The sequence below is a fragment of the Pseudorasbora parva genome, chromosome 1, assembly GCF_024679245.1.
Source record: "Pseudorasbora parva isolate DD20220531a chromosome 1, ASM2467924v1, whole genome shotgun sequence".
NCBI lineage: Eukaryota > Metazoa > Chordata > Actinopteri > Cypriniformes > Gobionidae > Pseudorasbora > Pseudorasbora parva.
In genome coordinates, this window is record NC_090172.1 from 25747094 (window position 1) to 25770203 (window position 23110).

At 38.6% G+C, this 23110-nt stretch overlaps 1 protein-coding gene across 1 annotated transcript in view; it reads left to right on the plus strand.

The window, feature by feature from the left end:
* col4a5 (collagen, type IV, alpha 5 (Alport syndrome)) overlaps positions 1-23110 on the plus strand; it is a 68587-nt gene that overhangs the window by 39856 nt on the left and 5621 nt on the right. The window contains exons 15-46 of the mRNA XM_067437369.1: positions 918-974; positions 1078-1122; positions 1205-1258; positions 3956-4000; positions 4128-4212; positions 5218-5253; positions 5349-5600; positions 5684-5773; positions 6196-6266; positions 6428-6619; positions 7029-7197; positions 7788-7880; positions 9269-9373; positions 9654-9751; positions 10610-10760; positions 10900-11013; positions 11242-11409; positions 12717-12806; positions 12903-13049; positions 13361-13459; positions 13605-13694; positions 13794-13933; positions 14019-14325; positions 14419-14469; positions 14596-14781; positions 17533-17666; positions 18748-18820; positions 20148-20219; positions 20309-20437; positions 20550-20648; positions 21644-21856; positions 21960-22137. Of these exons, the coding sequence (XP_067293470.1) occupies positions 918-974; positions 1078-1122; positions 1205-1258; positions 3956-4000; positions 4128-4212; positions 5218-5253; positions 5349-5600; positions 5684-5773; positions 6196-6266; positions 6428-6619; positions 7029-7197; positions 7788-7880; positions 9269-9373; positions 9654-9751; positions 10610-10760; positions 10900-11013; positions 11242-11409; positions 12717-12806; positions 12903-13049; positions 13361-13459; positions 13605-13694; positions 13794-13933; positions 14019-14325; positions 14419-14469; positions 14596-14781; positions 17533-17666; positions 18748-18820; positions 20148-20219; positions 20309-20437; positions 20550-20648; positions 21644-21856; positions 21960-22137 (3833 nt within the window). The remainder of the gene's footprint in view (positions 1-917; positions 975-1077; positions 1123-1204; positions 1259-3955; positions 4001-4127; positions 4213-5217; positions 5254-5348; positions 5601-5683; positions 5774-6195; positions 6267-6427; positions 6620-7028; positions 7198-7787; positions 7881-9268; positions 9374-9653; positions 9752-10609; positions 10761-10899; positions 11014-11241; positions 11410-12716; positions 12807-12902; positions 13050-13360; positions 13460-13604; positions 13695-13793; positions 13934-14018; positions 14326-14418; positions 14470-14595; positions 14782-17532; positions 17667-18747; positions 18821-20147; positions 20220-20308; positions 20438-20549; positions 20649-21643; positions 21857-21959; positions 22138-23110) is intronic.

Here is a 23110-nt window from a genome sequence, read left to right on the forward strand (position 1 = left end):
AGCTTTTATTCATTCACAATTTTTGCATTTTTAATATCAATAATTACATGTTCACTATTTATAATGTGAATTCATGATACTAGGTATGGAATTTTTACTAGTAACAATGTCTTTTTGATATCAGGGATTACATGTTCACTTAAAAAGGGAATTCTTGATATCAACAATGATGTCATCACTCACAAAGATTCTTGATATCTGAATCACTAGTTCACTAGTTAATAATTTACAAGAGCCAAGTAGTATACATAGTATTTTATATTTGAAAATGTATAAATGGAAATCTGAGGGATCCAGTTTGAATGGGTCTGATGCAGCTTATAAAATGTTTTATCCATAATTTGCTATGCTTAAGTTTGTACGTAGAGGAGATGCTGGATCATCTGCCAGTACAAGCACAGACCCAGATGATCCACATCCAGCCTCAGCCAGTTCTAGCACAGACCCAGTACAGCCAGATTCACCAACAGTAAAGCCGTCTTCAGCAAGTACTATCTTAAGATTCTATAGAAAATACTCTTCAATAAATATTGTTAGTTTGAACTTCATTCTTTGACTGTTTTGTTCAAAGGAGGGAGGATTGAATTGGAAGCACTGAGGTGTCAGGTGTAACTGCATGGCAATGGCAAATGGTTTACATAGCTCACGGGTCAGGTAGGAGGGCCCCTTAGCAGAATTTTGCTTAGGGCCCCAGGGAGGTCAGGATCGGCTCTGGGGTCCAACATCATTGGTTGTAAAAAGTGAGTGGGTCTTGTCCCACCCACACACAATTCCAACACCCATAATGCCAACCCTGATTAAAACAGGGTAGGCATTAAAACTCTCAAGAAAGCATCTGTACATATAAAAATTATTTGGATTATGCTTCTTCTTTTTTTGTTCAGTGTGTAATCAACATTCCTGTCTTTGTCTGACAGGGTCCACAAGGGGGCCAGAAAGGTGACAAAGGGGAACCTGGCGAGCCTGGAAAGAGGGTGAGTTAAAGCCAACTGAAACCCCAACTACTCATTTATGTTTACAGATTACAAAAGACAGAATTTTATGACATGTATGCGGTGATATATTTATTTTCATAAGGGAAAACCTGGCAAAGATGGTGAACAAGGCCTCTCAGGATATTCGGTATGTTATCTACAATAGTTGTTTAGTACATTTTCCCACACTTATGATATTTTTTAATGCTGTTGTCACATCTTTTTCTTAGGGTGACAAAGGAGAACCAGGTCCTCCTGGTCTACCTGGACGAGATGGTGCGAGAGTAAGTACTGATCGTGTCATCAAAGCACAACATTAGGGGCTCTATATTAACAATCTGTGTATGGTCTAAGGCCCTGTCTGAAATGGCACACTTCATATGCACTTTTGTGCTTGTGGACTTGCAATGGCTTCCGCATATGCATTCCATTAAGTCCATGAGACCATAGGGTGTCCCATTTGTCATTTTAGGTCTCAGAAGGGTGCTCGCGAGTGCTCCTTTGCGGTCGATATGCACCCTCATTGCACACTTTTGCCGAGCATTGATGAGGGTTCCGCACTAGACATTTTCCCGACCGTCAAAGCGCCGTTACGTCATTAAAGTGCAGACTCTTAGGAAGACCGCAAGGTTTTCAAGTGCAATTAAGGGATGTCTGAATCCACTTTCGCTAGTTTAATGATGGGAAAAATGGTTGCCCCTATTCTTTAAATGAGTAATAGGTATGTTTTGGGCATAATGTGCAATAAACCAATCAGAGTCTCATCTCCCATTCCCTTTAAAAGACAGTTGTGCTTGCACCATGGAGGATTGTCTATTTGTATGGCAGAATATAGACACCCTCAACCTGACGAGTCAGTTTGAATACATGTGTGTATTACCACGATTGGTTAAATAAGTAGCCAATTTCAATTATCAATACTGCAAAAAGGTAGCCTAGAAATCTAGACGCAGCCTAGCGGCAGCAAATCTAATCTGCCACGAGTATCGTCTAGCAACTCTCAATACACTTCTGAGCTGTAAAAACCAAACCAAAATCACATTGTGTATAGTCGGTGGGCGGGGCTTAACATAATGACGGCCGAATTGCGTTTGCATGCTACTAGTAAACACAGAAGCTGGCGAATGGCAGTCTTTCGAATCAGCTTTTACCGTGACTCTGGAAGACTTGTAGTTAAGTTTTTTTCTGAGAAAACAACAAAGAACGGCACTGAAGTCATTCTTAAAAGGGGAAGATGTGTTCTGAGTTTTGCCGGCAAAAGTTTAATCTGTCAACGAGCTCCGCTTCACGTTGCTCTGGTTGGTTGAAGCGCTATCCAATTGTATGCAGAGGGAGTTTGAAAGACAACCGTTTATCCCGCCCCTCGGATTGAGCCCTGTCAATGGTGAGTTCCCAGACCAAACATCTTGATGTGGGTCTGGCTTGTCAGGCTAGCAGTAGGTAAAAGGTAATTCTGATACATGCAATGACTATCCATTATGACATGTAAGCATTTTTATTTTTATGTACACAATAATAATAATTTACATTGTAATGCTTTTATTTTTAATGCACACACCTATAAGCACATATTACTAACGCACCCTTTAAATAACCCCAAAAATACTGCGCTATTGATTTTAGACCAGGTTTCATATTTTTCAAAAAATATCAAAGTGCCAACAACATGCCTAAACACAACTAATTTTCAGACCAGCATGCCCATGGGTGCTAGCCGGGATGCCACCCGAACTCAGCCCCCCCCCGACAAAATTTTTAGGTCGGGCAGTTCGGTCTGGCCTCGCTCCATAGAGGAGTAATTATCTCCGAACAGAAACTGTTCAGACCAATGAAATCATCAGGGCGGGCTTTAGACGATGACAAACAGATGATCAACAGTAACGTAATCATCCACATCATCAAAGGGGCTTGGATTATATTTGATTGAATCCTAAACGGAGAGCTTGTTTTATATGCATTCACCTTCACCATTTCTCTCAGAAATGATGATCGTGTATCATTAAATTATTTTAATTTATTTACAACACCGCAAAGATCGTGTATTCCAGCCTGATTCCAGCGCGTGCAGACAGGGTTGCCAAGTTTTTACAACAAAACCTGCCAACTACTAGCCCTGAACAATAGCTTCTCGGGGGGTTCTCCGGGGGAAAAATGGCGTTTGGGGGGTAAAATGTGTGTTATTTTGGCAAGGTCATCTGTTAAAATTCGCACTCATGGGTCTATATATCACATAATAGTCGCTTCAACCCGCGGACATAGAAAACAACCCGCGGGAAAAAAACGTGGACTTGGCAACTCAGTGCAGTTGAACTATGTTGACATTTGACAGTGCGTCGCTTCGTTTACCTGATTGGTTGTAGGTCTATCCAATTGAGGTCTTTCCTGGTTCGGTTGAAACACATAATCACAGCCCAATGGAGCAGTTTCAGACTCATATTCTGAATAGAATTGAGTATGACCACGTCAGGCTACATGGGTGCACAAATGGGCGCAAATGCGTTTGCTATTTAAACAATGTGGTGCAGAACAGGAAAATGATAACTGTGTCGGGCTGAATCTAGCAAAAAAAACATTTGTGCTGCACCCGGCGCCGCATAGTGCCAGGTGTATGATAGGGCCTTGGTTATCAAATTCTTAAACCCAATCCTTTAATCCCAACACTGTCTAATGATGATCATTTTTGTCCATTAGTTTCCACTTTTGTCCGGCAGAATTGCATGCCTGTTGTGAACTTGATTAAACATGGACAATGTCACACTGACAGACCAAACACAGTGATGTGGAGGCACTGCCTGTATTTTGCAATTACCATTACAGACACTTTATCTATTTCTAATACTTCTTTACTCTTAATTTGATCTTGTTTATTTAGGACAAAGTCTATGTCTTCTAAGTTTTGAGGATGCTATACCGCCCTTGCCTACTCTGAGAAAATGCCTTGTCTTGAAATCATACATATATTCTTTTATTAACACATTTAGGGTGGTAAGGGTGATCAAGGGCCTCCTGGACCTCCATCATACAGGGTATGTTGAATATTTCTCTTTTTTTTCATAGGCCTAATGTTTATCGTTATTTGTTTTTTGTTATTCGTTATTTGAACATTGATTAGTTTATTAAATAAAAAAACATTTCAACCCATATGGTGGGCAGTTCTCAGGCATAGGCGGAATAGGACCAAAAGGAGACAGCGGTCCTCCAGGACCACCTGGACCTAAAGGAGATAGAGGTTTTTCAGGTATTTAAACAGCACTTAAGGTCACACTTAAAGGAATAGTTCACCTAAAAATGTTGTCATCAATTACTCACCCACAAGTTGTTCCAAACCTATATGATTTTCTTTCTTCTGCTGAAGATAAAAGAAGATATTTTGAAGAATGTCGATACCCAGTTGAACAGTTGATGGACCCCACTAACTTCCATATTATTTTTTTATTATTTTTGTACATACTATGGAAGTCAACGGGACCCATCAACTGTTTGGTTATCCCTATTCTTCCAAATATTGTCTTTTGTGTTCAGCAGAAGAAAGAAATCATGCTTTATCATCAAATTAATTAAAGTCCCCTGTAACATCTTTTAATGGTTCTTTGTGTCATTAGCTGTTTCCATCCAAAGTTGCAAAATTAACTTTGAATACTTCAATTTGAATATCGCATGCGTTGTGGCATAAGTTGCAGGAATCCAAAAAGCTGTGGCTCTTTTTTCCTTCATCATAAATGACTTGCATCTCAGCTCGCTAATGAAATGCAATTAACGCTTCTCATGTTATCTTTGAATAATCAAACCAACATTTTAGATACTGTGCAATGAATGACATTGGGCGGTTGGTTAGTCCAGTTATCCAATTATATCCTTATCCACTGTTGAGGCAAAGTAACTAAGTCAGTTTTTGTTGTACATCTATGGATTTTTGCACATGCTTTCTAAACGGATAATTTGCCTCAGTTGAGTGTATATGATTTTTATGTGCATTTTTAGAATGTATGTGCATCTTGCCGTTTTCGTCTAGTGTTTTTTTTTTTTTTAATGCAATATCCCAAAATGTGCATTAAAAAGGGGGGATGAAAACATAGTGAAACAGAACAGAACTTTTCAGTAATGCAGTTGTAAGGTCATATATTGGGGCCTGGTCAGACTTTTGAGGAAAGTGGCCAGAACTATAATGTATCTGTTGTTTATCCATACAAATATGCTGTACAGTGTCTGTATCAGCAATCAATGCATTTTTGTCCTTTGGTAGGTATTCAGGGGCCACCTGGTCCACAAGGTCCTCCAGGTAAGCGGTATGCTTTTTTAATGAAATAATTTTGTTCAAATTATTTTAGTGAATGATTGATTGATTAATTTAATAAAATAAATCTCTCCTCATAGGAACTGGAGGTCCAGGTCCTCCCGGCTCACCAGGTTTACCTGGGGAGAGAGGAGAAAAGGGTGATGAGGGAGTGCCTGGAATCTCGGCGCCTGGACCACCTGGGAGACCAGGTCCACAAGGTCCCCAAGGACTCCAAGGACCTCCTGGTCCCCCAGGAATATTCAACGGCGAGCAAGAATGTAACCGTGGTCCTACTGGTCCTCCAGGCCAGCAGGGGGGGCCAGGATTGTCTGGAGAGCGAGGACTGAAAGGTTTGCCTTTTATTTTTTTATTAGAAAACGAAATCTGTATCCACACACATATGGCTAATACTCTCTAATGCCAATTGTCACAGGTCAAAAAGGAGAGACATGTGTGAATTGTTTCAGTAATGGAAACCCTATCCCAGGACCCCCAGGGTTTCCTGGTCCTCCTGGAAATCAAGGTAAGATTAACATAGTTTTAACATATGTACCTTGATGCTTGATGTGCATGATCTTTATAATGAGATTATGTCATGCAAATGTTTTCTTTAATGATGTTTTACCTAAAAAAAGGCAATCATAAATATATATATATATATATATATATATATATATATATATATATATATATATATATATATATATATATATATATATATATATATTTATATATAAGGTCCAAAAAGGTCCAATACACCGTATTCTTTGAAGTTCCACATAAATAACATGGTACATTTAAGTACAAAAGTATACCATAGTACAGTACTTTTTGTCCATGATTTTCACGACTAAAGATCAAAACCTTTATCTCACATAAAATGTCTGTTTTATATAAATGTGCAGATGCTTTTCAAATTGCATATTACACTTGTTTTTGTGTCAGGTGCACCTGGCCTGCCTGGATCTAAAGGAGACAGAGGATTCCCAGGAGGGCCAGGGCTCATGGGCCCACCTGTGAGTGCTTCCTAGTTTCCTCATTCAGCTATTACACTACCTCACTTTTTATTTAAAGTGGCACAGACACTTAAGTTATTCGAAAATATAATTACTTTACATTTCACCAGGTCTCCATGACATTTCAGTACTAATATTTAAATTATATATTTACCCTTTAGGGAATACCAGGGCCCCAGGGTCCCTCCGGATACCCTGGAGAGAAGGGCGACCCAGGCGATGCCATCTCTGTTCTGGGTGTAAAAGGAGATAAGGGAGACTCAGGCTTTCCTGGCCCTCCAGGTCTGCCGGGACTCGAAGGAAGACCTGGTCGTGATGGAGTGCCTGGTCCCCCTGGCCTCAGAGGACCACCTGTGAGTGTTTGTTCTTTTTTCTTTCGAACAACTAGATCCTAACCCTAACTTTACATAGCAAGCAATAGCCATTATTTCATCGTCTCAGTTAACTATAGTCCAGCTATTGCCAAAATAACTGGCGAAATGTATTCCATCATGTAAGCAAAGTCAAAAGTGGTTACGAGGTGTTTGGTTTAATTTCTTTACCATGTTCATGTTCTAAATTACTACTATATTCTTAGTTTATAGTTAGATATCTATTACAATTTCACTGACAGGCTAAATTTAGACTTTTTTTAGCCTAGACATTAGGGCTGTGATTGGATTGCTATAAGACATCTTTTAAATGCAAAATTACTTGTTGGGCAGAAAACAATGTTTTTTTCACAAAACAATCTTCACTGAAATGTGCTATTTTTTCTTAAAGGGTTCGGCAGTGGTGAAAGGTACACAAGGTCCACCAGGCGAACCCGGCTTGCCAGGATCTCCAGGAGACAGGGGGCCGCCTGGTTCCCCAGGATTTGGCCCACAGGGACCTCCTGGAGAGAAGGGTATTCAGGGAGTTTCAGGAAGATCAGGGGCTCCTGGAGCTCCAGGTAAAAAAGCAATACTGTTTTGTTTTTTTATGTTCAATAAGGCTGTCAATCAATTAAATATGTGAATATAAATTACATATATTTTAATCTATACACTTACACTAATAAATATATACACTAATCAAAGTTCAAAGATCAAGGATATCTAGTTCAAATCTCTAGATGGTGCTGGCTGAGAGGTCATTATATGCAGTCTGAAAGCAATCATTTAATTATTTCATGGCATAAACTTATTGGCATCTGCTGATTATGTAGCCACTGGAATTGTTGGCTCAACATTTGCTCTGGGTTAGTGTTGACTGCAAGCTTGTCCTGCAGTGCTTTATCTGAGTTCATGTGAAATCCTCCTCATCTAGATCCACTGCGGGATTTATGAATGTCTTCATACAGCAGCAGCATATCTTACATGCTCAAAGCAGTGTGTCTGTGTATTTATTGGCAGTAGCAAGTCTGTACATGTACTTGTCATGATTGAATATGTGTAATTATTTTCAGTGCGTGACTACTTTTTGACTTAATTGAAGTTTAACTACTTTAAATTATGAGTAACTTGGGCATTACATCATCTCAATGTTTTTCTGTCTGGGTAGGTCAGAAAGGTGAACCTGGGTTTGCTGTGTCAGAAAAAGGTGAGCGCGGACCCCCAGGACGTGATGGGGATTCCGGATTGCCAGGAAGTCCAGGTAAAGAAAAAATATCTCACCACACTTTGTCAGTGTTAGAGGTTAGATCGGGCTCAAAAAATCAAGCCCGACCCTACCCGAGCCCGTGCACGTTGTGTCTGAGCCTGGCCCGACACATTAACTGTAATGATGAGCCCAAGCCCGATTTAAACCCGACCATTGTTCAATACATGGGTTTTGACGAGAACGAGCCTGTAATGAGCAAAGCGCAGCGAAGCGGACTGGTGAGGCTCATGATAAAACTACATTTAGTTTTCAGTTTTCTCCACAGCAAATGTACAGCCGAATAACATTTTGTTGCAATATTTTCATGTTTAACACTTTGAAGCTGCTTTGAAACAATCATCATTGTAAAAGCGCTATAGGCTATAAATAAAGCTGACTTGACTCCGCTCAATAACCCGCAGGCGCGCACTCATGAACCGCTCACCGGTAAACTGATGTTTGCTCAAATCCAGCTCAGACATTTATCTGTAGCTTACTTTGTTGTTGCCATTAAACAATGTATTTTTTCCTTCATATTTATGTTTAAATATTATAATATTATTTTTACATTTCATCTGATTATGATGAGTGAAAAGATGCGAGTGGGTCAGAAAAGATTTTGGTGGTTATAGTTTAATATTAAGTTTTGTTTTGTAGAAAGCATTTATTTCGTTTTGTTTAAATTGTATCTTAATTTTAAAAAAGGGTTCTTAGGCCAATTGCCTTGATTTAATAAATAAGAAAGCAAATAGCAGACTATAATCGTGAGGTGAAGTCGTGGGAGTAATTGTTTTCATTGCTCATGAACTGGAGTGCGCGTCTCATAAATAAACCGAAACTCAGCAGCTACTCGCCTCACAGACATGAGAAATATGCGTATAGAAAGCTTGAAATGACCACTTTTAAACGAAACGATTGGAAGATATTTAATTAAGCAAAGTGCAGTGTTCACGCGAGCAGCTCTTGACACAGAGCGCTTCTGTTTATAATGCTGCGCTCCATCACTGCTCGAGCTGTGAGTTAACACGCATTTTTACACTAATCCTGACTTGTGCAACTTTGTAGCCTACACATTTGTTTCTTAGTTGTTGTATTAGTTCTTACTTTGCTAAATAAATATATATAATTTCTGATTATAGCATAGCTTTCTGCCCACCCATTTAGACTAGTAAAGTAGGCTAATGATTAAAAAAACAAACGCTTGATCACGGTCCCGGCCCTACCCGACCCGAGGATAGTGCAGGGAAATCTCAGCCCGACCCGGCCCGCGGGTTGGTTCGGGTCAGGTTCGGGCTCGGGCAGAGAATCTAAACTCTAGTCAGTGTACATTTAGTGGTCTTAAATGCATATGGAGCAGATTGGGAATTGAAAATTCAACAGAGACTGGTTCCATATCTGTACAGGTAATCCAGGATCACCTGGACAGCCTGGGTTCCCAGGCCTACCTGGAGCCAAAGGAGATCCTGGTCTTCCTGGTATTGGTTTGCCAGGACCCCCTGGTACTAAAGGTACAATGTTTTCCCACTGTTGAAACACAAATAGTCACATGTAGTTTGTTAACTGCTAAGCATTTTCCAAATCCCTTACAATTCCATTTCACATTATTCATTAAAAAAGTCAGATTTGGCCAAATACTTGCTAATTAATTGACCTGGATGAATTATCAGACTTTCATTAGCTACATGTATTGTTCCACATATTCTTTCCCGTTTCTTAAGTACTTTTTTTTCCTAGGGTAGTGAGGTGCCATGTTTTCAAATCTGTAACAGTGTTGTCCATATTCTCCAGGTTTTCCTGGTATTGCTGGTTCCCCTGGTGGACCTGGCATTCCTGGGCGACCAGGTTTGGATGGACTGCCTGGTCAGTCTGGATTACCTGGACCCAAAGTATGAAACATTTAACCTACACAATACAATATAATATTATAAACTTTACCAGTAGATACAAGTATGTTACATCCAGGTGATAACTGAATATTTTAATGATCAGTTTCTGAATCATTCTGTTACATTACTGTCCAAATATTGGGATTAGTAAGAATTAGTAAAAAAAAAAAAAAATAGAAAGCAGCATACTTATATTCTGCTAGGATACTTTATTTGGATCAAAAGTGACAGAAAATACATTTATAATGTCACAAAAGATTTGTATTTTAAATAAATGCAGTTATTTTGTATTTTCTGTTAATCAAAGCATGTATCCTGGCCAACAGTTTGATAATGATACTGGCCAACATTGATAATAATAAGAAACGTTTCATGATTACCAAATCAGCATATTAAATAGATTTCTGAAGGATCATGTGACACTGAAGACTGGAGTGATGGCTGCTGATTTCAGCTTTACCATCAAATAAATAAATAACATTTAAAAAAAAGAATTAAATTCTAATAAATTTTCACATTACTGTTTAACTGTATTTTCGATCAAATATATACAGCTTTGATGATACGAGATGTGAGACTTTATTCCAAAACATTTTTAAAAAGCTTTTGGGCATTCAGACATTTGAACAATGGTGAATATATATATATATATATATATATATATATATATATATATATATATATATATATATATATATATATATATATATATATATATATATATATATATATAGATCGTTTTGGATCATTATATTTGACATTTATATATAATATACTATAAATCATTAAGTGCATTATGCGTATAAATGAGTGAACTGTATTAGGAAAGTGCTCCAATGAGTGTCTTTGTCCCCAAAGGGAGAGCCTGGTTTTGGTTTACCTGGCCCTCCAGGTCCTTCAGGATTCCCAGGCGGTAAAGGTACACCCGGTCCTAAAGGTGATCCTGGTTTCCCTGGAAACCCTGGTGCACCAGGTCGTCCAGGTCTCGACGGTGCCCCTGGATCTAAAGGTACAAAATTACTTCATGTTTAAACAGAGAATAAATAGCAATGCTGCACTCGACACAATAGATGCCTTTCTAACATGAAGTTATATCGCAAATATAAAACAATTGACCAAAGTTCTTTGCATTCTCTTTTTGCACTTAGGTGATGGTGGTTTTCCTGGTGGTCCTGGTCCTCGTGGCCCCCCGGGACCCCCTGCCTTTGGCCTTCAGGGCCCCCCTGGTCCTCCTGGACCTCCTGGCTCTATGGGATCTCCTGGTATGCCTACAGTTGTTCCAGTAAAATTGTGTACAAACACTTTTGATCTTGAATTAGAGAAATGCTTGCCAGATTTATTTCTAGTCTAATGTAAGCAGGGAGATGTCAGGTGAAGCGTATCTCATAAGCATTATCAAAAAAAAATCATAGAACTCCTATTATGGATCTTGGTAATCCGAGTAATTCGTTTTTCACTATATAACGCCATTGTTGTCTTCTTTACTTCAGGAGTTCCTGGTGTGAATGGAGGGAAAGGAGACCGTGGCCCCCCAGGTCTGAGTATTCCAGGGTTGCAAGGTGACAGAGGAAGCCCTGGATTTCCTGGACCTCCTGGCACAATTGGTCCACCTGGGGGTCCAGGACAACCTGGTCAAGATGGCCTACCAGGACTGCCTGGTAATATGATGATAGCAATGTCTACCAATATTATTAATTGGTAAGACTCTTATAAGGTGATAAAAAAATAACGGCGTTAATCTATTCCAAAGTTGGGTTGGGAGCTGGGTCTATACCAGCGTTTCTCAACCTGGGTGCCGTCTGACGTGAGCAGGGGTGCCGTGTAAAAGGTGCCGGGACGCACTTGCACCGCGATTCATCTGACATCTGATGACACATCTTTAATATGGGTTATAACTTGAACATAATGCTTTATGTATGTTTCTGTTGATGGATACATGTGCTGGCTTCTCAGTGATACACTACCACAACAGCGATAATAAAAGAAAAACGTGGGCAAAACGGTCTCTCTTTGTAAACTGTGTAGTGCATGCGAGTGCTGCCGTATGTCCGAATATGAGCAGTCATTTCACCGTCATCACCCGGTGTAGAGCAGGAAGACGCGAATGAGAACTCGCGCGCTGAGAAAATATTTATTTCTGTCCATTCATCAGCAAACGTCTCACAGCGCGCAAATATTGAGTTTCTTTTAAGTCTTGCGCTTGAAGGGAATAACTCAACATGTCATGTCAACAAGTCCATCTCGATGAGTATCCAAGGAGACATTCTAAATATGCCTTAAGACTTTATACAGTCGAGAAAGACAACGCATAGCCCTGCATTAGGTCTTAAAGGGGCAGTAACCTTTACTCTAGATAAGGGCATTAGGTCTTAAAGGGGCAGTAACCTTTACTCTAGATAAGGACATCACTCACTGCTCTTGATCGAATTGCTTGTGTAAGTTTAATAATGATTAATCTTTAATTTAAACAGTGAAATATGCGATTATTTTACATTTGATTACTTTATTCAATTTCTCTACCTAAAAACTAATGTTAGACCTACCTGAAAAACCTGAAAAGCATTGTTTATTTTATTAGTATCTTTGGTCAATAGTATTTATTTGTGCTGCTGCTTGTATTTAAGGTATTTGTTCTTATTTTCTTTATTTTTATTTGACAGTAGTCATTTTTTCCCTGAACATATTAAATACAGAACCGTACCAAAACCTTGAACCTAAAACCCTGATACAAACCAAACCGTGAGCAATCTGTACCATTACACCCCTAGTGTAACGTATGTGAGAGTGTAGCACACACATTCTGAAAGCCTTCGGCAGAATTCATATGAGCCATTTTAATCTAGATTGATCTAGATTAATTTCAAAATGAATCTAGATTTTTTTTTAAATATCTATGCCCACCTCTAATATATATATTGTTTCTTTATCTTGGTCCTTCTTTGCTAATCCTATATCATTATTACAGGGCCTAAAGGTGACATGGGTGGCATGGGTTCTCCGGGACCTTCAGGTAGCCCTGGTAACCCTGGCAGACAAGGCTTTCCAGGACCAAAAGGTCTAATGCAATTTTTTTGCTTCAGCTCTAATTTATGATACAATTTAATAAAGTATTTCATAGAGTGACATATTATTGTGATTTGCACCCATGCAGGAGATGACGGTATCCCAGGACGACCAGGAAGCACAGGTAACCCAGGAGACAAAGGAGACAAAGGTGACCCAGGCATTCCAGGACCACCTGGCAAAGTCGCATTTCCAAATAATTATAAAGGACAAAAAGGAGAACCTGGAGTTCCAGGTGAGACAAATGGGTTACCTGCTATGGCTCACACCATCATTTTGTTGTCAAAGGTCCCAAAATATATATCCCCTTGTGAGGGCTTCCCATCCCAAAATCTTAAAAAATAGAATATATATAGTATATATATTTGGCTACTGTCTATTAGGCCTTTTTAACCCATGTGAATTATTAAATAATTATTTTCTTTTTTTTTTGTACATCTTTGGGGCGTCCCTCCTAAACATGTGTTTTTCTATATTAAAGGTTTAACAAAAGGAATCTCCTTATATATTTTGGTGACTGTATGATTCTCTTTATTTGTCATTAAGGTTTTAGTGGCCCACCAGGAGCAAAGGGTATCCCTGGTATCTCTGGAGATCCTGGTCTCCCTGGGCAAAATGGAAGGCCAGGACTACCAGGACCCCCAGGTAAAGCAGACAAGTACACATATTTAAATTTGAGCCATCAAAAGCATCTTCAGTCAAGTAGTCTTCTGTAGTGTACTGCAAAGTATATATGGCTAATGAATGGCATTTTGTTGACTGGTTAAATTAATTTTGTATTCATTTTTAGGCCCCAAAGGTGATTCTGGTCTCCCAGGAGCTCAAGGGGCTTCAGGAAACCCAGGACTGAAGGGTAGCATGGGAGAGATGGGATTACCAGGTCAGATCCTCACTCATATGGCTCTAAACCAAAACCTTTGTTATGTTTGTGAGGCTTTGAAACATTGAAGCTATACTGAGATAGTCTTCTGTGTTATAGGAATTCCTGGGGTGAAAGGAAACTCAGGCCAACCAGGTCGATCTGGCCAGCCTGGAACCCCAGGAGCACCAGGGTTTCCTGGACCTAAAGGTGATCCTGGCTCACCAGGATTTGGATTACCCGGAAATCCTGGACCAAAGGTAAAAAGATATTGTCTACTACTTCAACATTGAGAGTGTTAGCTTTTAATATTTTATGTTATTAAATATTTTTTTAAATTCCCAGGGTGAGCCAGGAACTCCAGGATACCCTGGAACCCCTGGGCTGAAAGGCCAGCCTGGCCTTCCAGGACCTTCAGGTTTGACTGGTAGTCCCGGACCAAAGGGTGATCCGGGACTCCCAGGATTCCCAGGTACACCAGGCATTCCTGGCCCTAAAGGTTTGGATGGCGCTCCAGGCCCTCCTGGTCTTAGTGGAGCACCTGGAAGGCCTGGAGATCCTGGACGACCTGGATCACCTGGCATCCCTGGTGATAAAGGTCTTGCTGGTCGTGATGGTATTCCAGGACCTGCAGGACAAAAGGGTGAACCAGGTTAGTCTGAATCCAGAGGAAATCAAAAGTATGCAAGATGTGCTCAGAATAGCATATGTATCTGGAATCATTTCTTTTGAACTTTTTACCCAGGTGCTCCAGGCCTTGGTGGTCCAGGCCCGCCCGGTTTTCCCGGTTCACCAGGTAAAGTACTGAGATTTGTTCATGTATCTTCATTGTTACACAAGAAGAATTCTTAACTCCGCGTTACATTTTTCATAGCAGATGAAAATTAGCCGAACACATTTTTATTTTATTTTCATGTCGTAGGGCCTAAAGGAGACCCTGGTTTTCCGGGTTCTCCCGGAAGTCCTGGATATCCTGGTCCGAAGGGTGATTTGGGATTCCCTGGGTTGCCTGGTCAGACTGGCCCTGTAGGACCACCTGGGCCTCCAGGTGTGCCTGTGCAAGGGCCTAAAGGTAACCAAGGCCCACCTGGTCCCTCCGGAAGATCTGGTAAGTTGAACATCTCATCCCTTATGGCCAGCTCTGCCCTCTTGGTTTCACAATGTCATGAGTCACGATAATCGCATCAAACTGACATTTGCATTTTTTTGCATTTTTTAAATGATTAGCCTGGAGTAGGATATCTAATTTAAAAAAAAAAGCTCTTAAACATTTTTTTGATAATTATTTTCTCAGCAAATGAGCTTGCCCAAATACCATAGGATTTTGTAATCCTAAGAAAATCTAGACTCAAATACTGGCTTCACTACATACTCCTAATAATTAATACTGTGCATTACCACAGTGTTTGCTGTTTTCTGATGTACATCTACAGCCGCATCACGCCCAAAATGTATTTATGAAAAATTAAGTCACTCATGGTCTTAGTATAGTTGCTTTTTGACTATCATGGAAACGTATACATGAGAAGATAATGATATTTGTCTAGTAATTGACTTACACATTCAGGAACTGAATTCATTAACACATTTTTATCTACAAGTCAACATGTTTTATAGATTTATCTTAGAGAAAATGAAATCAGGTAAAAGTACCCCTGTTTGGGAATCACCTAATCTTCAAAAGCAATATTTTAATTGTGAACCAGAGGACATGCTGTCTTTGATTTTGTTTGTTTGACTGATTTGCATGGAATGCACAAGCAATCATGATTATGCTATATATCCATGTCACTGTCACAAATACACTCTCAGATCAAGGAGCACAGGACACACTCTTTGCATTCCCTCACTGCAAGTGATGTTCTATTCTCATCACTCCCTTCCTTAATTGTGTGGCAGTTTGTCATGTGTGAGAGAGAAGTGAAGGATTTGAATGCATGCAGAGATTTTTTTTTTTCCTGTCAGTGTTGCCCAGTCAACACTGTTGCCACAGTTGCCCAGTCAGGGCCCTATGAGTATTACTCACAATGTCTGCTTTCCCTATCCACCGTGGTTAGCTGTTCACGCAACCATTCATTTATCATCACTTCACTTCCACCCGTCCCTTCTCTTCAGCAGTGGAAGCTGCACTTTCCTCCACAGGATGCTGTCTATGTCTGTGACCAAATTTAGTGGTCATCTGGCACTTTTGCATGGGAGATGTGCTGATTCGTAAGAAATGAAAAGCCATTGTAGGACTATCTAAAATGATCTCCAGCATGGAATAAAAGAACACAAATGTAATGAATTTAGCTAATATTTAAAAAATAAATAAATAAATAATATAAAATTGATATCAGAGCAGCTTGATAAGTATCTTACCAAAGGTTGATGAAGGAGATCATTTTGGCTAGTGTCTATAAGGCTTATTTTACCCAGGTGTGTTCTGGGTATATATATGCATTTTCTGTTTCTTGCGGCATGGTTCTGCTCCTCCTGATGACATGGGATCTTTGCAGGCCCAGCAGGTCAGCTTCTTCATGCTATAGATTTTGTATCATGCCTTAATACATAACTCTTTCATCTACCCATTTATAATTTGTAATTTATCTGTATCTTGTGACTAGATTATTCAATTATAATATGCTATGCTAGGAAGGATTTATGCAATTACTGCTTCATTCCAGAAATTGTTTAAATATTTTCTAGCATGCACAATAATACTTATTAAAAGTAGTATTACCACAATATAATTGACTACATGTTTAACAGAGCCTTTTGCTACCTGTATTTTAGCAGATTATCAGATTTTGCACAATGATCTCATTTACATGCACAAGAGTATTACTAGATTGGAATTTGCTCATAATACGATTATAAATGTCTCATGTAAATGTTTTTAATTGCAACAAACTTGATAAATCCTAAATTCTTAAAGAATGTGCATATCTTAATTATTCAGATTATGATGAGCAATCTTAACGTCTTTATTCCAGGATGTGTTGAGCATGTAACCATATTGATGATGTGCATGTGCACTACTATTTAGAAGTTTGGGGTCAGTAATATTTTTTAATTTTTTGAATAAAGAAGTCTCTTATGCTCACTAAGGCTGCATTTGTTTGATGAAAAATAAAGTAAAGAGTAATATTGTGAAATATACTTACTGTGATTATTCCTATGATCAGCCATTACTCCAGTCTTCAGTGTTATATGATCATTTGTCAAATTTGATCAGTTGAATGCAACTTTGCTGAATAAAAGTATTTGTTTCTTTTATCTTATTGACCCTAAACTTCTGAATGGTAATATACATGCCATGTGGAATATGCTAAGTTGTTTCTTCAATAATGACTTCTGTAAAGCCACTGGAGGTAAAATCAACCAATATTTCAGAATTTTAAAATTGGATACATTTGACAAAACATATCTGTTCCTTACCACATCATATGCGTGTGTTGTTGTGCTCTTTATTTAAAACCTTTATCTTGTTCTTTGCTTCTCCTCTTATTGGACTTTTGGGAACCCGTTGACCTTTGACTCTACTATAGGTCCAGCAGGTTAGACAACTTGGTTTGATACTCACGTGTGTCATACTGTGCACCTCCGTTAGTTACTAGATGATTTAACTTCGAGTGTGACTGGGATGGGTCATGTTCACGTTTAATTTTTTTGATGTTTCAAATCCCTCTCCAATTCTAGGAATACAGTAATGAATCTTTTGTTGATCTCTCTTTGTAACTTCTCCTCATAGAACATCCCAGAACCATTCAACACACTATATACAATATGCATGATAAACAGTGCTTGTTGGAATAATATTGACAATGCTGTTTTGATCTGATTCTGAGAAACTAATTTGTGTTCTGTGAATGTGAAGGTCCTCCTGGTCCTGAGGGTCCACGTGGACCTCCAGGTAGCGGAGGAGTGAAAGGTGAGAAGGGCTTGCCTGGAGTCCCCGGGATACCTGGTGCACCAGGACTGAAAGGAGATTACGGTGCCTCTGGAAATCCGGTAAGTGTTGTAAATGTGTTCTAATGAGAATGTTTAATTATTGTTAGCAAAGAGATTTATGCATTTCGTACATTTTGCATTTGTAGAAATTTCTTGTGGAAACATTGTAGGTTGCATTTGGTTAATGTGGGTTATATGATTTTGCTAAAAAAAAAGAAGACAACATTTGGTAACACTTTATTTTAAGGTGACATGGTTACATGTTACATTACTACTTGTATAGTAATAACAATAAATTATGCATAATTACAAGTAACTAACCCTAAACCAAACCCTAACCGTAACTCTATAGTAAATACATGTAGTTAATTAATATTACCCATACTTATTTGTCATTATAATGTAACTTACATTTTATTTTAAGGTGTCAACAACACAGTGTAATTATATATTTAAGTATTGAGTAATATTATTTAACTACATGTACTTACTATAGGGTTTGGTTGAGGTATAATTATGCATAATTTACAGTTATTACTATGGTAAGTACATATGTATTATATAATGTGAAAATGAAATATATAATATAATATATGTACCAAGGACACTGTAAAATAAAGTGTTAGCAGATGTAACCCAATATTTTGTTTAATTACACTGCTCTGTGGAATACATGATTCTTATCTGTTCAATCACAACATTCTGTAATTTAAAGGGATAGTTCACCCAAAAATGAAAATGTGATGTTTATCTGCTTACCCCAGGGCATATGTAGGTATGTTTGTTTCTTTAGTAGAACACAAATGAAGATTTTTAACTCCAACCGTTGCTTGTATAATGCATGTCAATGGGGTCTAATTAGAATTCTACACCCCATTGACATGCATTATACCAAGTTAAAAATCTTCATTTGTGTTCTACTGAAGAAACAAACACACCTACATATTGGATGCCCTGGGGTAAGCAGATAAACATCATATTATTTTTGGGTGAACTATCCCTTTAATAGTCTTTCTGCCTTTATTTCTTCTCACATAATACAATTAATTTAAATAATATAAATAGTTGCTCCTTTATTTATTCATTTATATTTATTATATTCAGTTAGATAAGGATGTTTGTTTTTTGTTTTTTTGACAAGGGTTCTCCAGGAAATCCAGGACCTAGTGGCCTGAAAGGAGATACTGGACCTCAAGGTGTTCCTGGATTCCCAGGTCAGTTATCCTTCTATAACCGTTAAAGAATTTGTTTACACACAAATGAAAATGTCTGTCACTGTTTACTCTATCAAGCACAGCGACATATTTAACACCGAGTGCCATGCTTCTTGCATGTCTTGTAACTGAATGTGGGTGTGCCAGTTCTGATGCTGTATAGAAAATGACACTTGAGAGTGACAGCAGAGGGGATGATTCCGCACTGAACTTTACATTTCAATTATTGTTCAAAATTATACAATACAAACTACTATTTAAAAGTTTGAGGTCAGCAAGATTTTTTTAAAGAAATTAATTTCATGCATTAAGTTGATCAAATAAGACTGAAGGTATGACTGCTGAACTGCTGAATAAATCACATTTTCAAATATATATTTTAAAAAAACTGTATGTTTTAACTGTATGTTTTTAATCAAATAAAAGCAGCCTTGGTATGCATAAGACATATTTAAGTAACCACGTGATCATTCTTAATAATTCTCCTTTTGTGTTTCACAAAAGAAATAACAGCACACATGTTTGGAACAGAGTGATAATAGATAATAAATGATAATAAAAGTGTCTATTCACACTGAGTGCAAATAGTGTGCCTTGTTGGCGAGTGGTATTCGCGTACTAGAGTACTAGCTCCGCCTAACAACGCCTGACTGTGCCAAACAAGATTCTAAAAAATGCCTGTTGTTCATCGTCCTCAGTGGCAGAATCAGTAAATTGCATGTCTAATAGATCACTGTTTTGTTGCGATCAACACAGCTTAGAATCCGTCTTTTGCGAAAGATTGCTCTTCTCTCTTTTCTCATCACAAATCACATCGGAAAGGCATTTATTTTCAATAAAAATTAAGAAAATGAGCTAAATGTGGAAAAAAGTGCCAAACTAAATGTTTATTTATAATAAAAGCATTTATTGGGTAGGAATAGGTGTAAGGAGGGCTTTTATTGTCGCTTTAAGGCAGCATTCCATTTAATAATTAAAAATAATAATAATTTATACTGTTATTATTGCATCCTGTTAATGTACAACAATACTGAGGTGCAAGTAGTATGTATCGTTCAAAATAAATGATACATTACATGTAATTACTATTTATATGGCCAAGAACTTCTACTTTTATATGGTGTAAATAGAATATATCACTATTTTCACTTAGTGTAAATATCACCTATCGCTAAGAAAACGTTATTTGAGTGTAAATAGAAACTAGAATCTTTTTTTTTTCAATTTGCAAATAGCCGCTGCCATAATAAATTGTGTGTATGTTAAAGCTTGTTTTGAAGTGTTATTTATAAAAGTGTGTTATCCACATAACTATGGCATGTTATAGGACCTAAAGGACAGCCTGGCCCTGCTGGAACTGATGGCCTCCCAGGACCACAAGGTGACCCTGGAAATCGAGGTGTGTCATTTTGAAACACGGATAGCCTTTCCTTTATAAATTCAATAAAAATGCATCCTCTAATACTTCCTCCCCTTTTTTGATCACAGGACCTCCTGGTGACCCAGGCATTGCTCCAGGACCGATTTTTATGAAGGGTGAGCGTGGTCCACCTGGACCACCTGGACTCCCAGGCAATAGAGGCCCACTTGGACCCCCAGGATTACAGGGTCTTCCAGGTTAGTGGTTACATTGAGACTAGACAGTACAGACAAGAACGATTCTTTACCTGCAAAGCCAGTCTGGTCTTCTTCCTCCTCATATCTGACCTCATGGCACTTCCTCCTCTAGGTTCACCTGGCAACCCTGGGGACCCAGGTCAAATGGGACCTCCAGGATTTAGTGGCTCTCCTGGAAGGAAGGGAGATCTAGGACCAGCTGGACAACAAGGTAATGTTAAGGTCCAAGATGTGGCTTGGTGGGTAGAAATGTTGTACAACAACCCAGGTCATTTTCAAATACTTGGCCACATCTCTTCTGTCTTGTCCAATTAAAGCCAAAAGGTTTATTACTCACCCTCATGTCGTTCCAGACCCATCCGAATTTGCTTAATATGTGAAACACAAATTAAGTGACAGTAACCTCTCAGTTTAATTAAAAACATCTTAAAGGGTTAGTTCACCCAAAAATGAAATTGATGTCATTAAGGACTCACCCTAATGTTGTTCCACACCCGTAAGACCTCCGTTCATCATCGGAACACAGTTTAAGATATTTTATATTTAGTCTGAGAGCGTATGCAAGTGTAGGCACACTATACTGTCCATGTCCAGAAAGGTAATAAAAACATCATCACAGTAGTCCATATGTGACATCAGTTGGTCAGTTAGAATCTCTTGAAGCATCGCAAATACATTTTGGTCCAAAAATAACAAAAACTACGACTTTATTCAGCATTGTCTTCTCTTCCGTGTTTGTTTTCAAACCTCAAATAAAGATTCAAACGGTCATGAATCAGTGAATCGATCAATGATTCGGATCGCCAATGTCACGTGATTTCAACAGTGTCACGTGATCCGAATCATTGATCGAATCATTGGACCAAAATGTATTTTCAATGCTTCAAGAGATTCTCATTAAATAACTGATGTCACATATGGACTACTTTGATGATGTTTTTATTCCCTTTCTGGACAGGGGCAGTATAGTGTGCCTACACTTCCATACACTCTCAGACTAAATATAAAATATCTTAAACTGTGTTCTGAAGATGAACGGAGGTCTTACGGGTGTGGAACAACATTAGGGTGAGTCCTTAATGACATCAATTTCATTTTTGGGTGAACTAACCCTTTAATTTGTGTTTAGTAACTGGGTTCTATGGGTTTAGAGTGACATGAGTGTGAAAAAAAGACTCACAATCACCATGATGTAATTATTAACAGGTCCACGTGGTTACCCCGGCCCTCCTGGTCCAGATGGGATTCCAGGCCCTCCAGGTATCTCAGGATCAACTTCTGCAGCTCATGGTTTTCTGATCACTCGCCACAGTCAGGCCACAGAAGTACCATCGTGTCCAGACGGCACAAGTCTTATCTATGATGGATACTCTTTACTCTATGTGCAAGGCAATGAGAGGGCGCACGGACAGGACCTGGGTGAGTAGCATTAAAACGCATCGAGCACACGCATGTATCATGTTTTTTTCCCATATCACGTAGATTTTGACTATTGTCGTTTTTTCCATTCATAAAACATCAGGTACGGCCGGTAGTTGCCTACGTCGTTTCAGCACAATGCCTTTCATGTTCTGTAACATCAACAATGTTTGCAACTTTGCGTCCCGTAATGACTACTCCTATTGGCTGTCCACACCACAGCCCATGCCCATGAGCATGGCGCCCATCACTGGAGAGAGCATCAAACCTTACATCAGTCGGTAAGAGACAGTCACTTTAACCGATTAGGTTGATCGGTGGGACCTAAATCTAGTGCGTTTCCTGAATCATAATGTGTTTGTTAGGGGTTGAATGACTTCAGAATTTTTTAAGTCAATCTTTCTGTGATTAAAGTTGAGTTGATGTTCTTGACTTGAGAAGCCTGAAGTCACAGTTACGGCATATGACACCGTGCTGCCCACAAGGCTAAAGCTTCTAAATAACAGCCTATTTTGATCAGTTCTTTGGGTCGTTATATCTTACAGATTTTTGCTCTTTCTAAATCAGATACAGATAAAGTATCACAATTAAAAATACATTTATATAAATGCATTAGTAAAAGAGAGTGGCTGCGTGTGAATTAATTCTACCTGGTAGCATCTCTCTATTAATAGTGAAGCTGTGAGTTTTAGTTACTAAGAAATAAATGCTATACATGCTAAATATATATATTTCTAAGTTATTTTATTGATAAATCAAAGAACTATTGATAATACATTTCTGCGCTATTAAATATTTCTGTGCGTGCAATCTGCATGTAATGTGCGAGAGTGTACGCGTTACAATGTAGCAGCACATTAGTTTAGAATGACGATTAACTTACATGTACAATGATATTTATGAGGACATTTCCCCATGTCCCCACTTTTCAAAATGCTTATAAATCATAGAGGATGAGTTTTTTTGAAAATGTAAAAATGAGTGTTTTCTGTGATTGGGTAGGTTTAGGGGCAGGGCCAATGTAGAGGGATAGAAAATACGGTTTGTACAGTATAAAAAACATTACGCCTATGGAATGTCCCCATATTTCCCAAAAACAAACGTGTGTGTGTGTGCATGTGTGCGTTTGTGTGTGTGGTTCAGGTATTCACTACATTATGTGGACCAAATGTCCCCACAAACATACTTTAAAAGTAATTTTTTTGACATTCTGGGTGCAGTTTTTGGACCCCATGAGGAAAACAGCTTATAAAT